Genomic DNA, 14851 nt, shown 5'->3' on the forward strand with positions numbered 1-14851 from the left:
ATACTGCACCCATCTATATGTATGGGCGCAGACCGTGTGATAATGACAACCTTTGATATTCCTTTTACCTCGCAGACAAGGATCTGGCTGAGAAAACCCTCCTGAGAAGCACTGAGAACCCGATGACAGGCTGAGGTGTTGCTCTGTCTTCTCTTATCGACTTTCTCGTCTGTCTGTCTGGATTGAATGAATTTATATGTATGAGAGCGAGAGGGCTAGAGCGCAGGACTTATATTCATGGGTTTAAAATGGCACCGAGAAAGTGTTCGAATGTGACTGATGACTGCTTTTTTCCCCTCCCTCTCAGCTAACTGACTCTTTAGTATCGGCAGGATTATGCTAATAAAAGCAGTCAAAATGTACTCAGTCTGGTTTGTTGTTCTCTATAGACAGATGACAATGGGGCATTTTGTCATAACATTTAAATAAGGCATCTATCCCTTTAATATCTCTGGCTGGAAATGGGGATCAATCACTCCTGTCAGGATTGCTAACAGTCATGTGACTAGAAGCAAGCCTAAAATGGCTGCTCATAGAGATTAACCCAAACAAAATTCAAACCACTTGTTGGTTCCCTTTAGGGATATAGAGTCTTATGGCTTCCTTCAGATCTTTGTTTAGCTCTCAGTGCAGCAGCTCTACCTTTTAGGTTCACCCTCACTGCTTTAAAAAAAACAGCTGTAGAGGTTGCATACTAAATAATGTACACAGTTATCTGCTACTGTAGCCGACAAATACCCTGACAGAAATTATTATTTAAAGCAGCTGTAATTAATATTTTTACTTTATCAGGGTCATGTGACTCCTAGCTCGTGTAAATGGCGTTTCATGGTGATTAACCCACTGAAAATTTAAACCGTCAGTTCCCTTCAGCGCTATAGAGTTTTATGGCATTCTTCAGATCTTTGTTTAGCTGTCTGTTTTGCAGCTTTACTGTCTGAGTTCAACCTCACTGCTTTCAAAAAGCTTTAAATGCCGACTGTAGCCACCTGCATACCAAATAAAAAAGTTATCAACTAGTGAAGCTGCTAAAGCAAATTATTCAGCGTCTGCAGTGGCAGATATTTCCCCCAGGAGATGGTGGAGACTAAAACACGGCTAGAAGGAGAGGAATTATTATTGGACTTATGGTCATCTAGTGACCAGACACATGTTGCTCTGTAACATCTGGATGTGTCAACAGGTCGTGTTGGTGCATGTTCAGCATTGGAAGTTTCTACTTAATTTATATACCGATGACCGATCACAGCTTGTTCCCACAGAATGCAAGTGGATGAAAATTGAGTTATTGCAGATTTTAAGAATCACCACACATTCAATCTGAACAACTTTACCTTTGTATATTTAAATATGCATATCTGTGCCCACATACATAAACTGCACACAGATATATAAATTCCTCCGGCTGTGTCTCAGCAATGTTTTCCAGCGGCTGCAGCTGCACTGCTCATCCTCCTGCTGCGATGAATGAATTCCCTTCATCTTCCTCTGCTGTTATTCTCAGTAGTTCTTTTTTACAACCCATTGTTTTCAAAGCTCCAGTTATTTTCTTTGAAAATAAACGCCTTGCTGTCCTCAGCCGCTGTGGACAAAAAGCTGCAATACTGACGCACTGTGCTATTTTGGAGGGAGAGAGAGAGAGAGAGAGCGATCTTGATTACTCATCATGCTTATCTAATTCTGTTTTGTTTTTTTTGCTCCATTCATCTGGAGATTATCTTATCTGAAGAGAGAAGAAACTCAATCAAACAGATGATGAAATTAACATGGCTTGCAAACATTTAACAGTGTGCTGTTTAAGTGGCATTCAAATCCCAATGTATGGATTTGAGGGGAGCAAAGATATCCTGCCTGTGCTTGCCTCAGCAGAAGGAAGTTTTGCACAACTGTTGAGGTGAAGTCACTTTAACTGAGACAGTGACAGAGTGCGGATGATAGGAGAGGCAAAGGACGAGGAGGAAAAGAAATTGGTGTGGAGAGAGGTAGAGAAAAGTGAAAAATGCTCCCCTTGTACAAAGGCAGTGGCTCTGTCTCCTTGACTCAGAGAGCTGTCTACTCCCTTGTGTGTATATGTTAGAAACCCCACCTCCCCCAAGTGCTTCTCTCCACCCCTCCCCTTCTCTCTCAGTCTCTGGCCGAGGAATCCCAGGCAGCGTTTAATTGCAGAGTGCAAAGGCTTTAGTTGGTCTAATGAGCTCAGCACCGGAGCTGGGACTCTTTCACGCGCTTCTCTCAGAGACAGAGATCCATGGAGTCCTTTAACGGAGGAGCCTCACAAAGCTGCAGGATTTCAGGTGGTGGGTGAAGAAGAAATTCTCAAATTCAGGTACAGCCGACGAAGTGAGAGAATATACCAGAGGCAAGAGACGGAGTAAGAGGTGGAGAAAGAGAAGAGAGCGGGAGAGGGGAGGGGAAACGGGAAATACACTGCCAGAGTGAGAGAGAGAGAGAGAGACTGAAAGCCTGCAGCAGCAAATGAGACAGAACAACGAGGCGGGAGAGGTAGAACGAGAGACAGAGAGAGAGGGAGGGAGGTGGAGAGGGGCCCCGTGCAGGAGAGAGGGCTACAGGGTGAGGAAGAAGAAGGAGTAAGAAAAAGTTACGAGAAGTAGGAGAAAGAGGGTATAGGGAAAGTACCTACGCAAAGATTACTAACTACAGAAGTGAAGACGAAAGGAAACAACAGGCAGGAAGGAAGGGGAGGGAGTCTTGGGTAGAGAGTAAAAAAAAAGAGCTGGTGAAAAGTTTTCTTGTGGGAAGACGCAGATGAGGAAAACAGAGCGAGTGAATGACTGGGCTGGAGAGAGCTGGGAGGGGAGGAAACCAGTTGTTTTCTAAGTCATTTTCGACGCAAGTCTCCGGACTTCTTCGGACATGTACACAGAAGGCGCACAAGCAACGGGACACCAACGATTTCTTCAGCACAGCAACAATCCTGCCCCATGCCCCTGCCAGCGCTGCATCCACTATGAGCCGTACGGCCATCACGGTGGACCGGGATATCAACCAGCATCACCCAGACAGACAGACCACCCATCGCTGGACTTCAGGAGAGACACCCGGGCTCCTCGGGTTAAAGATGTAGGAGGTAGGGCTTTCGTGGTGGACAGAGTTGAGAAAAGTGGTCATCACAGCCCACAGAGGAGGTCTGTGTTTGTAGGGCAGGGCCCTTATAGCCAGTCAGATGACTTGAGCCAAGTCTGCCCCTGGGAGTTGAACGCTGCCCAGTGGAACTACCCACTGGAGCCTGGGGTGAGACACTATTCATCTGTCAGAGAACAGTGTGGCTGTGTGGTGCGCAGCAACAGCAGGGCACACCCCTTTAACGCCGGGATACCACATCCTCTCCCTCATCTTCAGGTCAAAGGTCAGGGGTACAGACACAGGAGGACTGTCAGGTACGTCTCTGTGGATGAGGAGGAAAGCTGTGCATGCAACTTTGAGAACTATCATTTGGACCTACACAATCCCCAACTGGGTCACTTGCACATGCCAAATGGCCACTGTAGACCGAGGCCTGTGTTCACTGAGGGAGGGGAGGAAGGAGATAGCCATCAGGACCCAGGGAGACTGAAGGGTGGATCAGAGGAGGGTTTGAATGGATGTGGTGGCTTTTTCCCCACTGAGGTCCCACAAAAGAATTTGAACCAAAGCAGACGGAAGGGGTCCTACATCCCTCCCTCCGGCATCCCCAGTCCAGAAACCTCAAAATCAACATCCGGAAACAACCACCAGCTCCAGGGTTTGGAGGTGACAAAGCAAAAGAGACGGCAGGATTTGGTGAGGGATCAAATTCGACAAGTGGTGACAGATCTGGAGGATGTGTTGGGGGGTTTGAAGCAAGTTCACGTCGAGATGAAAGAGGTAGGAGGGTCTATTATTATAACTGTATAATCCTTACGTGTACATCAGGTGTCTAATATAGAAAAACCTGCGTCTGGTGCAGATGACCCAGTCTTTTATCAATTCTCTCCTGGAAACTGTGACATTTAAAAGGATTAACACAAAGCTCAGATGCTGACAAAACAATCCACTGTGCAGAACAGATTGACACAGGTCGTGTATCTCTGAGTGCACGTTCATGAAGAGCATGTCATTATATGTGTCCTTGTGTATGTGTGTGTGTGTGTGTGTATGCTGACTGCATTGTTTGCAACTCAGTCATCATCTCCTACCGAAGCAGTGATTGAGAACGATTTGCTCTGACCTTTTGAAAAACGCTGCCGAAATTGGCAGCGTTCCGGGCAGCACATTAAAAAGCCTGGCTTGAGACTGTTACTAAATTATGCCCTGCTCTTACAGTATCCATTTTGCATGCAGCTGTAAAATAGCATTGATTCACAGCTGAATGCGTTGGTGCAAGGTCTGGCATTTTGCTGTTACAAATAAAAACCGCCATAATAGTGAACTGAGACAGTTGTAAACAAAAGAGATCCAGAGACAAAAAAGAGCTTTAATTTGACTAATTGGTTAAATTGCCTCAGTCTGTTGTAGTTAGAAATAGAGTTTGGCAGCAGAGGAAGAAGCTTTCAGATCCATTACTTCAGTACAAATACCAAAATGTAAAAACAAATTCCTGCATTCAAAAGCCCACAAAAGTCTCCAAACTAAAGTGTTATGGCCTTAAAGAGCTACAGCTATCAACAGCATGTGCTAATACTGATGTATGTAGCATGTGACTGGTATTAAGGTGGAGCAATGGGTTAGGAAGAAATAAAAGATTGGAGATTTTAATTGCTTTTAGAAAAGAATACAAATAAATCACAGACATTGAAGCTTCAGCAAAGCTGCCTAAATAGACAAGTTTCTAGAGTTTACAGCCTAAAAACTGGTTTTGTCTTTGCTAGTAGTGTCCTCTGAAAATTAAAGTTTTTAAAGTTTTCACATGAAACATTAAGTGTAAACCATTATTCAGTCACTTGTAGAAGCACTTTTAGCAGCAGTAACTTGAAGTGATTGTGTTCTGTGTGACTTTTCAGTCTCACTCGTTGTTGTGGAGGAATTTTGGCAAAATCTACAACGTTGCTTCAAGTCATTGAGGTTTGCGGGCATTTGTTTATGCACAGCTCTCTTAAAATACCACTTCAGCATTTTGACACAGCAGGTTGAGGTCTGGACTTTGACTGGGCCATTGCAACACCTTGATTCTTTACTTTTTTAGCCATCCTGCTGTAGATTTGCAGCTGTGCTGTGGGGATCATCATCATGATGTATGACCCAGTTTCGGTCAAGCTTTATCTGTCTGACAGATGTCCTCATTTTGACTCTAAAGTACTTTGGGATACAGAGGAGTTCATGGTCGACTTGATGGTAAAAGGTGCCCAGGTCCTGTGGCTGTAAAACAAGTCCAACTCATCACCGCTCCACCATCGTGGTTGACGTGAGGTTGTGCTGATATGCTGTGTTTGGTTTTCTCCAACTGTGGTGCTGTGCGAAAGCGAAGTCTTTCTCCTAAACTCTTCCACAGAAGCCATATTTGTTCAGTCTTATAGCAATTGTACCTTTATGAAGTTTAATATTATATTCAACATGCTAACTGAGGTCTGTAGGTGTAGAGCTTGGGTTGTTTTAAATTTCTCTGAGCACTACACAGTTTGACCTTGTTCGGATGTCCACTCCTGGGATGATTGTGGCATTGTTTTGACACATGAATGCTCCAGACCAGCAAACTGCAGCAGAAAGTTGAATAAAAATGGAAGTACACAAACAAAGTAATGTAACTGAAATTGCTCTACAGTTAGGTCATATGTATTTCTCTCTATTATCATTCAGGTGGTTGAGCAGATTGATCGTCTCACAGCGAATATCGACCTCAGTGAGGAGCCGCCCTGCATCGCTCAGGGGTCATCCAATAACTTTCACGACTCAACGCATTCAGGAGACCTCAGGGTCGCCATGCTGCCCAATCACAAGTCTGCTTCAGTTCAGGCATCACAGCACATCGATGAAGACCGCGTCATCCTCAGATCTAACTCTCCTTCTCCTGTCCACATGGCGTCGGTAGTGAAAACCAGCCGCTTCACCCCGCCCAATCTAAATAAGGACCACGAAAAGCCAGGTTTGAACGGCCACCCGCCTCACCTGTACCCCTCGAAAGACTCCAACCACATAGGCCAAGCTCGTCCCGAACCCCACCCGCAGACCCTAGACCCTAAGGTCATCATAGGGAACAGCACCTCCAATCTAAGAACTCAAAAGCCTCCGCCTTACCCCCAAAACGGCCGCTGCGGGAAGGGCCCATACCCACCTCCCAAGCCTGTGAGGACCCCTGCCTACCCTAGTAGAGGTCGCCAGAGCACCAGCATGGTGTGAAGGAGGGGGGTGGTGTCCTCCAGTGCCATGGGGGCCTGAAACATGAGACCCTGCTGTAGTGACTGGAGGTCAAAGAGGGACCAGGCAGGGGAACAATTAATGGTAAGTAGAGAGGAACTTTTTTTTCTCCCCGTCTCTCTCTCGCTCTTCTTTTACAATGTTGATGTTTCTGTCCAGGCTCACTGCTGATGACGTTGGCTCTGTTTACTGGCAGTGCAGGGTTCAAAGGCAGTAAATGAATTGCAGCGTTCCTCCCTTTTTACAAAAAAGGATGTATGTGTTTGATATATGTGTTTTTGTGTGTGTGTGCGAGTGTGCGTGGCGTCTGTGTGTGGGCGGCAGCGAGGGGATTGTTATGCGTCTGCTTTTGTTGATGTCACATGATTTCCCAGTCTTCACTACACTGCAAAACGTGTCTGTCTCAGCAAGTGAAATGAGAAATTAGAGTTCATTCTTGAGTCTGGTTACACATGTGGTTGCAATTAGTCAACAGGGTGAGAAAATTTCACTCGCTGAAGTAAAATTCTTCTTTTATGAGTAGATTTGAGAAATTTCTGATCTTGCGAAATGCAATTAGCTGCTGATTATTACTCATTGCTGTTATTTTGGCCTAAAAAAGCACTTTGATATTTTGAATCTAAAGGCCTTAAATCTTGAGCCTTTTTTTTGCAGTGTAACTTAGTCATAACTTCGAAGGAACTTGAACTTGGCAGGAGCTCAGCCGTTACTGGCAAAGGAAGACCCCACAGCCGCCTGACTGCAACCATGTGACAAAAAAAAGTCATCATTAGATTTACAGGAAGATCATAGCTCTGCCTCAGAGCTGGCATAATTTACTGTTATGGGCTGATGAGGTGGGACTGAGCCTTTCTTCTCATGCCACAGACAGATGTATCATCACAGAGGCAGACTTAATAACAAGATGACTCTGTGAAAAAGTCCCTGTAGCAGAGGCGGAAAATTAGACAGCAGATATAGAGTTAAGCACTGGTTTTAAGAGTCCACCTTTGCAGATGCTGAAGACACGTGCGTGTTTCTGTACTTCCCTCTTGTGCAGAGTATGCGTAACTACAATCTATTTTTCTGGCTTCGAGTCGGGCAAGCACAGTCTGGTTTTAATCATAAACCCCCACCACCCCACCCCCCGGCCATGTGCCAAAACAAAATGAGGCAAACTTTGGGTTTATTTGTGCTGTCCACATAAACAGAAGCGCTCCACATCCACTGCTGCAGGAAGAGATGCACTTCCAAGGCTGCAGCTTCAGGTCGAATCTGACAGGCAGATGAAAAGGGTCGACAAGGCGTGCGCCTTTGAACATTCTTTCAGTTGAATGAGATGAGGGTGTAAGTGTAACATAGCTCATCTGCTCAACACTGTCCTTTCACAGTTTTTCAAAGCATCGTTGCTGTTGACATTTTAAAGGTCTGAGTCATCTGAATTAGTCATCTAGAGCAGGTTCAGTGTCAAAATGACAAGCACAAGACATTCTGTGGCTCCATAAGTTTTTCCTTGACTCCTTTTATTTCTCGCTAAAAGATTTTCAATTAGCTTCCTTTAATGTGATCAGTTCCCATGACGTCCATGACTAACACTAAATACCTCATTTACTGTGCAAAAATTAAAGGTAAGAAATTTACAGGAGGAATGTTCAAGGCAAAAAAGTTGATCACTGGATGCTATTCTAAAAGTGTCGGCAAGAAAATATGACAACCTGGCCAATGAGGATAGATGCCTGGTTGTATCCTTGCGAGGACTCATAGGTGAATGTGTTATATACAGCTTTGAGTCTAACTTCAGTAAGAGTTTACACTTTGTTTTTTTTATTGTTTATAATAATAATAATAATAATACTTATTTATTAATATTTAACAAGAATGATACGTATTGATATATTTTATTGATATCACAACATCACTATTAGCGAGTTTGTCATCTATGAGAACACACCGGTTGAACTGGCTTTAAACAAACCAGAATTCATTTAAACAGATAATGAGTGATAAAGTTGAACATTACAAATAATGCTTTCAACTGTGGTAATTCACTATGAATAAGCTGCTCCCTTATTTGTAAGAGGTCACTACAGCAGGTTGAGCTGCATATTTGATTTGGTTTTATACTGGATGTCGTTCCTAAAGACACCCAAAGTCTGGTTCGACTCCTCTTGGAATTAAACCCGGGATCTCTTGGTTGTTAGGCAAATGTGTAATCCACTATAATGGTGTACATATGTAATAGAACCAGTTAGAGCCCTACTGATACAGGCTTTTTACTGATCCTTATTATTGGCTATATAAAAATCGTATATTTCAATATCAATATCAATGCCCTCTAGTGGACAAACTATGCAACAGCAATGGTTACTTGATTTTAAATTCTTTTACATATTTGCTGTTACAAATACCAAAACAGATAGATTAGCAAATAGCTAATATCGGCTGATAATATCGTCCCGTTGATAAATCGGTCAGGCTTTGGAACCAATTCTGACCTACAGTCCCAAAGAAGCAGGAAACTGTCCTGCATCCTCAAAGCTCATTTATGTCAATTATAAAAATACATAATTTATTAAAAATATCAGATTATATTTTCTTTACAAGGGTTTAAAACGTTTAAGAGGTTAAAGGTAAGCTCAAAAATGGACACAACAGCTGACACAAACTGGAGGCAGGTGATCCAAAAAACTAATTCTAACTTACAGGTGAAAAAAGCTGCTGCAAAAAGTTTTCAAGACATCAAAAACAATTAAGTATAAAAAAGGATACAAGGAAAACCAATTGTGGAGCAGAAGCATAAAAAGGAGATAGAAGATGCGATGATCCTCGATTCCTTAAATTATCTCCTTACCTTACCTCCTTACCTCTCCTTACTCTCCTGCCAGTGGAGGAGACAAGGAAGAGACCAGAGGAAAGAGGCATTAAAGGAGCAAACATTTAACAAAATTAGTCATCACTGCCTTTAAAGCAACTTAATGGCACAATTGGATCATAAATTATTTATGGTCTCAGGTTTAAGAGTGCTCATGTTTTATATTTAGCAACACTTTTAAATTCACAACATGGGGAAATCTGACAAGTTATTAAACCTTTTTTTTAATCTCACAGAGAAGAGTGAAGGGCAGAAAGTTTGATCATCTTAAATAACTTAAACAAACTGAATGAAAAAGATGAGTTGTATAAAAAGTCCCTCTCCCATCATCGGTTTGTAGCTGCTTTTGTAGGAACTTTTCCATTTTTAAATATATTTATTTATTTATTATTAATATTAATTGTCTGTTTAAATTATTTTTGTCTTTTATTTTATTTTGAAGCACTTTGATCAGCACTTGCTTTTTTCTTTTGTTAAAAGCGCCATATAAATAAAATTGGCTTGGCTTGGCTTTGATGCATTTTAGGAATTGAGACATCCTTCAGCACGGCGCACTGAGATTGATTGTCACAGGCAGGAATATGGAGGAGAGGAGGAGGCACAAATTTGTGAAATGAGAAAAGCCCAAAGGCTAAGTACACACCAGGGAGAAGGGCGATAAAGCACAGGTGAACTCAATCAGCGGGAAGAAAACAAAGGCCCAAATTTATCACAGGCGTTTCTTTTCTTACTCATCATTGCATCTTGTATTAAAAAGTGAGGTGTGCCCACTGGAGAATCGAAGAGAGCAGCATTGTGATGAAATATGTTTATTTACAAGGCCCTGCTGCAAAGATGGATCGCTTCCCTCTGCTCTCTGATTGAACTGAAACACAGTACTTACAGTGTCAGGTCATTAGCTGTACCTCTGATTCACACTGAATTTTTAAAAAGAAGGTAAAAAATTTTATCTTATCTATCATATATACAGGGAGTGCAGAATTATTAGGCAAGTTGTATTTTTGAGGAATAATTTTATTATTGAACAACAACCATGTTCTCAATGAACCCCAAAAACTCATTAATATCAAAGCTGAATGTTTTTGGAAGTAGTTTTAGTTTTAGCTATTTTAGGGGATATCTGTGTGTGCAGGTGACTATTACTGTGCATAATTATTAGGCAACTTAACAAAAACAAATATATACCCATTTCAATTATTTATTTTTACCAGTGAAACCAATATAACATCTCCACATTCACAAATATACATTTCTGACATTCAAAAACAAAACAAAAACAAATCAGCGACCAATATAGCCACCTTTCTTTGCAAGGACACTCAAAAGCCTGCCATCCATGGATTCTGTCAGTGTTTTGATGTGTTCACCATCAAGATTGCGTGCAGCAGCAACCACAGCCTCCCAGACACTGTTCAGAGAGGTGTACTGTTTTCCCTCCTTGTAAATCTCACATTTGATGATGGACCACAGGTTCTCAATGGGGTTCAGATCAGGTGAACAAGGAGGCCATGTCATTAGTTTTTCTTCTTTTATACCCTTTCTTGCCAGCCACGCTGTGGAGTACTTGGACCCGCGTGTGATGGAGCATTGTCCTGCATGAAAATCATGTTTTTCTTGAAGGATGCAGACTTCTTCCTGTACCACTGCTTGAAGAAGGTGTCTTCCAGAAACTGGCAGTAGGACTGGGAGTTGAGCTTGACTCCATCCTCAACCCGAAAAGGCCCCACAAGCTCATCTTTGATGATACCAGCCCAAACCAGTACTCCACCTCCACCTTGCTGGCGTCTGAGTCGGACTGGAGCTCTCTGCCCTTTACCAATCCAGCCACGGGCCCATCCATCTGGCCCATCAAGACTCACTCTCATTTCATCAGTCCATAAAACCTTAGAAAAATCAGTCTTGAGATATTTCTTGGCCCAGTCTTGACGTTTCAGCTTGTGTGTCTTGTTCAGTGGTGGTCGTCTTTCAGCCTTTCTTACCTTGGCCATGTCTCTGAGTATTGCACACCTTGTGCTTTTGGGCACTCCAGTGATGTTGCAGCTCTGAAATATGGCCAAACTGGTGGCAAGTGGCATCTTGGCAGCTGCACGCTTGACTTTTCTCAGATCATGGGCAGTTATTTTGCGCCTTGGTTTTCCACACGCTTCTTGCGACCCTGTTGACTATTTTGAATGAAACGCTTGATTGTTCGATGATCACGCTTCAGAAGCTTTGCAATTTTAAGACTGCTGCATCCCTCTGCAAGATATCTCACTATTTTTGACTTTTCTGAGCCTGTCAAGTCCTTCTTTTGACCCATTTTGCCAAAGGAAAGGAAGTTGCCTAATAATTATGCACACCTGATATAGGGTGTTGATGTCATTAGACCACACCCCTTCTCATTACAGAGATGCACATCACCTAATATGCTTAATTGGTAGTAGGCTTTTGAGCCTATACAGCTTGGAGTAAGACAACATGCATGAAGAGGATGATGTGGACAAAATACTCATTTGCCTAATAATTCTGCACTCCCTGTGTATCTATATATATATATATATGGCTAGATTCTCTGATTTCACTGGAACATTTTAAAAGGTTATATTTATGTATTTGCAACTACTGCACATGTTTTTCTTAATTTGCAATGATGCATAATGTGTTGTTTTATTGTGTGTTTTGTATGTCCTTATGTGTCTCTCTTGAAAGAGAGCTCTTGATCTCAGTGAGACTTCCTGTTTAAATAAAGGATTTAACCATTAAGAACATGTAGAGCTGCATTAGGGAACTTTCAAAATAAACAGAACAGAAACGTATAAAGTCATGCAGACCAACAAGAAGACAAAGGGAAAGTTTGGCATAGAAAAACAAACAGAAATATAAGGTTAAAACTAGTAAAACAAAAAATCTATGGCTGGCTTCTTGACAATGAGATTGTGTCTATTTGTTGTTACAGTTTACTGAGTCTGGACTGTAGATTTTCTTTTCCAGTTTACATTAAAAAAGGATGCAAATTTAAAATGAGTATAGTCTGTGCAGGAAGTAAATAGATCTGATTAAGTCCTGAAACACTTTTTCTATTAAAAGTTTAACTATAAAAATGTGCACCTCATGTTCTGTGTGTTTACTGTTTATGCTGTTTGTATTTTATCTTTTCACTGCTGCTTCCTTGGTTACAAATAAAAGAAGGGAATCAGAGCAGTAGCATCCTTTATAAACTCGACCGTGACCACTTCCAACAAAAACCACTCCATGGCAAAAATATCGTTTCTCTGAAAGCCAAAAAGCTGCCGTGGCTTTCTCTGAAACGGACGTAGAAGAACAGACAAACACACAAAACTCTTCTCACAAGTTTGATAAAAGCAAGGTTTGAGCTGCTTCTTTACAAGTCAGCAACATGACTCACAAGGACGCACACACTACACTACACGCACTGCCTCACTGTCAGTACAGCACAGATTAACGCTCTGTTTCCATGGCTCCACCAATGAGTGATGCGGCAGGAAAAGCCTTGAGAAGAAGCACAGTTAATATGAATGTACTGTGTTTCACTGGGAAGGGCAGGCGGCACCAAGCCTGAGCTCACTGAGGTGCTGAGTTCTGCATTTAAATAATTTTTTCCCCTCTTCTCTGATGTGATGTTTCCAGCAGGAGCTGATGCCACTGAGACGAGCTGTCAGCTGGTGGAAACAGAGCACGGCCTGAAGGTGGGGTTATTTCCAAAGGGAAAGCTCCCCCGAGAGTCGACCTGTGACTGCACGTCACGTGAGCGCACAAGTGTGGAGGAGAGGCAGTCGAACCGTCTGAGAATTTAAATGTGTGAGAAAATAATGAGAAGGATAAACTGCAAACTTATTCTCAACAACCATCAAGCTGAAACCTAAAGGTAGCTTTTCATGACAGTATTTATTTCTACTATTTTTATATTGAAAAAGATTATCTATTTTCAGGCAGCTTATACTAGTCTGGATACTACCTGTACTATATTAAGATTTATATCATATAAACTATGGTGAGGATATTTTCCATATCAACTATTTCTCTCTGTAACACGGCTTTTACAGTACAAGAGGAAAGAAAGTGAGGATAGAGGAAGCTAAAATTAATGGCAATACTTTTGATTTTCCTGCACTTTCCTCATGCAAATAAATCCAACATCTTAATCATCTGATTCTTGATAAGTTTCACTGACTGCTGAATGTCCCACTAAATATTAAATATGAAATAAAAGAAATGACACCAGCATTTTATTACCCCTGCCTCTGAGAAATGATTTATACACTCGCTGAGCCTGACTGAAGTGAGAGGAGCTGTTGTAGGAATACTTCTGGGCCTGATCTGGAGATGGCAGTGTGTGATCTCTCATGGCCTTATTCTGTCAGCGCGCTTGAGGCTGTATCCATGGCCAGCAATGCCAGCGTCTGTGTCTCTGTTTGTTTAAATCTTGTCTGAGAATTTCACCACTCTCCTCTCGCAAGCGCCTGCTGCTATCCAAGCGCTTGTTGCTTCCTCTGAGAGCCACTACAATCCAGCTCCCTTACAAAATATCCCAGTTTCTTGGCCTCTTTCCGTGCCCGTATCGCTGATGGAAAGCTACAGTGACAGATGGAGCATGCAAACTGTTAACTGTCCTGGGTGTTTTGTCACTCACTGTCTGCAGCCTGAAGCGGTGTAAGTAATTGTGCTGTGTGACTGGGAGGCAAGGTTGTAAAGAGTTGATAAGCTGCTGTGGATAGATGGGGAAGGTCATGTGCCAGAGGCTGTTATTAACTTGTCAACATTAAAAATTAAAAATATTTTTTGGCCCCTCAAGCCGGGCCTTGTATTGCACCATTGTCTGGTAACAATTCAGACTAACATTGCAGCCAAAGATTTTTTTAAATTATGGGTTTTATAATCTGATCTGATCTGATTTTAAGTGTTTCTCAAGTTTGCAAATAAACAAAGAAAATAATGATAAATTCCTATCACACCTCAACAGCTCAGTCTTAAGCCAAAAATCATTACAGTTGAATATACTAACCCAACTCTAGCTGTCTGTCAAGCTCTCCAGTTCAGCACTTCAGGTGATGGATTTAACACTGAAACGCCACGGTAACTTTTAAACAACTGATTCTGAATGTTGATTTACACACAGAGGAAAATGCACTCCTCAGTTTTGGCCATGATGATTAGCTGAATGAGATCATTTTCAAGTTGATGAGATTGATTAAAGCACCTTCTCCAGGTTTAAAGCTAATGCATCTGAGGATATCAGCCATTAGCACTGAGGCACCACTGAGAGTTAAACAGATTCCTTCAGAACTTTATCAAGGTGTTACGATAAAGTTCAAAATCCAGGCATGCATGTAAATGAGAATTTACAAGGTTTAGCAGAGGAGTGAGCGGACCAGTCTACATCTAAAGATGAAACACCATGTTCTGACTTAAGAATTTCTAAAACACAGCACCGCTATAACTTTGGCTATAAACATGGAAAGCTAATTAGCAGGAATCTTTTCAGGGATAGTGAAGTTAGGCTGGCTAGAATAGCTGAACCAATGACTGTAGAAAACATAATTTCGTACATAGATGTTTCCAACAGTCATTTTTATTCAACAGACCAACATTTTGGATGTGTGACAATCGTGATGATAATCTATAATCTAATGACACAGGCCAACAACCGTCTGACAACCACCTGTTGCTAGT

General features: G+C 42.0%; 1 protein-coding gene across 2 annotated transcripts; it reads left to right on the plus strand.

Moving 5' to 3' along the window:
• Positions 1 to 2143: 2143 nt before the first annotated feature.
• Positions 2144 to 13410, plus strand: LOC116313410. 2 transcript variants are annotated; one of them, XM_031731110.2, is made up of 3 exons: positions 2144 to 3864; positions 5773 to 6414; positions 12809 to 13410. In XM_031731110.2, exons 1-2 carry the CDS (start codon positions 2875 to 2877, stop codon positions 6310 to 6312), a joined length of 1530 nt encoding a protein of 509 aa, XP_031586970.2. In that variant the 5' UTR covers positions 2144 to 2874; the 3' UTR covers positions 6313 to 6414; positions 12809 to 13410. The 2 variants fall into 2 exon arrangements, with proteins under 2 accessions (XP_031586970.2, XP_031586971.2); XM_031731111.2 differs by having other exon boundaries at positions 12812 to 13410.
• Positions 13411 to 14851: the final 1441 nt, after the last annotated feature.

The sequence above is a fragment of the Oreochromis aureus genome, linkage group 18 (assembly GCF_013358895.1).
Source record: "Oreochromis aureus strain Israel breed Guangdong linkage group 18, ZZ_aureus, whole genome shotgun sequence".
In the NCBI taxonomy this organism is placed as follows: Eukaryota; Metazoa; Chordata; class Actinopteri; order Cichliformes; family Cichlidae; genus Oreochromis; species Oreochromis aureus.

Excerpts from the sequence above, each read along its gene's own strand:
- LOC116313410 (XM_031731110.2), top strand. The coding sequence starts at position 2,875 with ATGTACACAGAAGGCGCACAAGCAACGGGACACCAACGATTTCTTCAG. Across the intron at positions 3,865-5,772 it reads TTCACGTCGAGATGAAAGAG|GTGGTTGAGCAGATTGATCG; the intron begins GTAGGAGGGTCT and ends ATTATCATTCAG.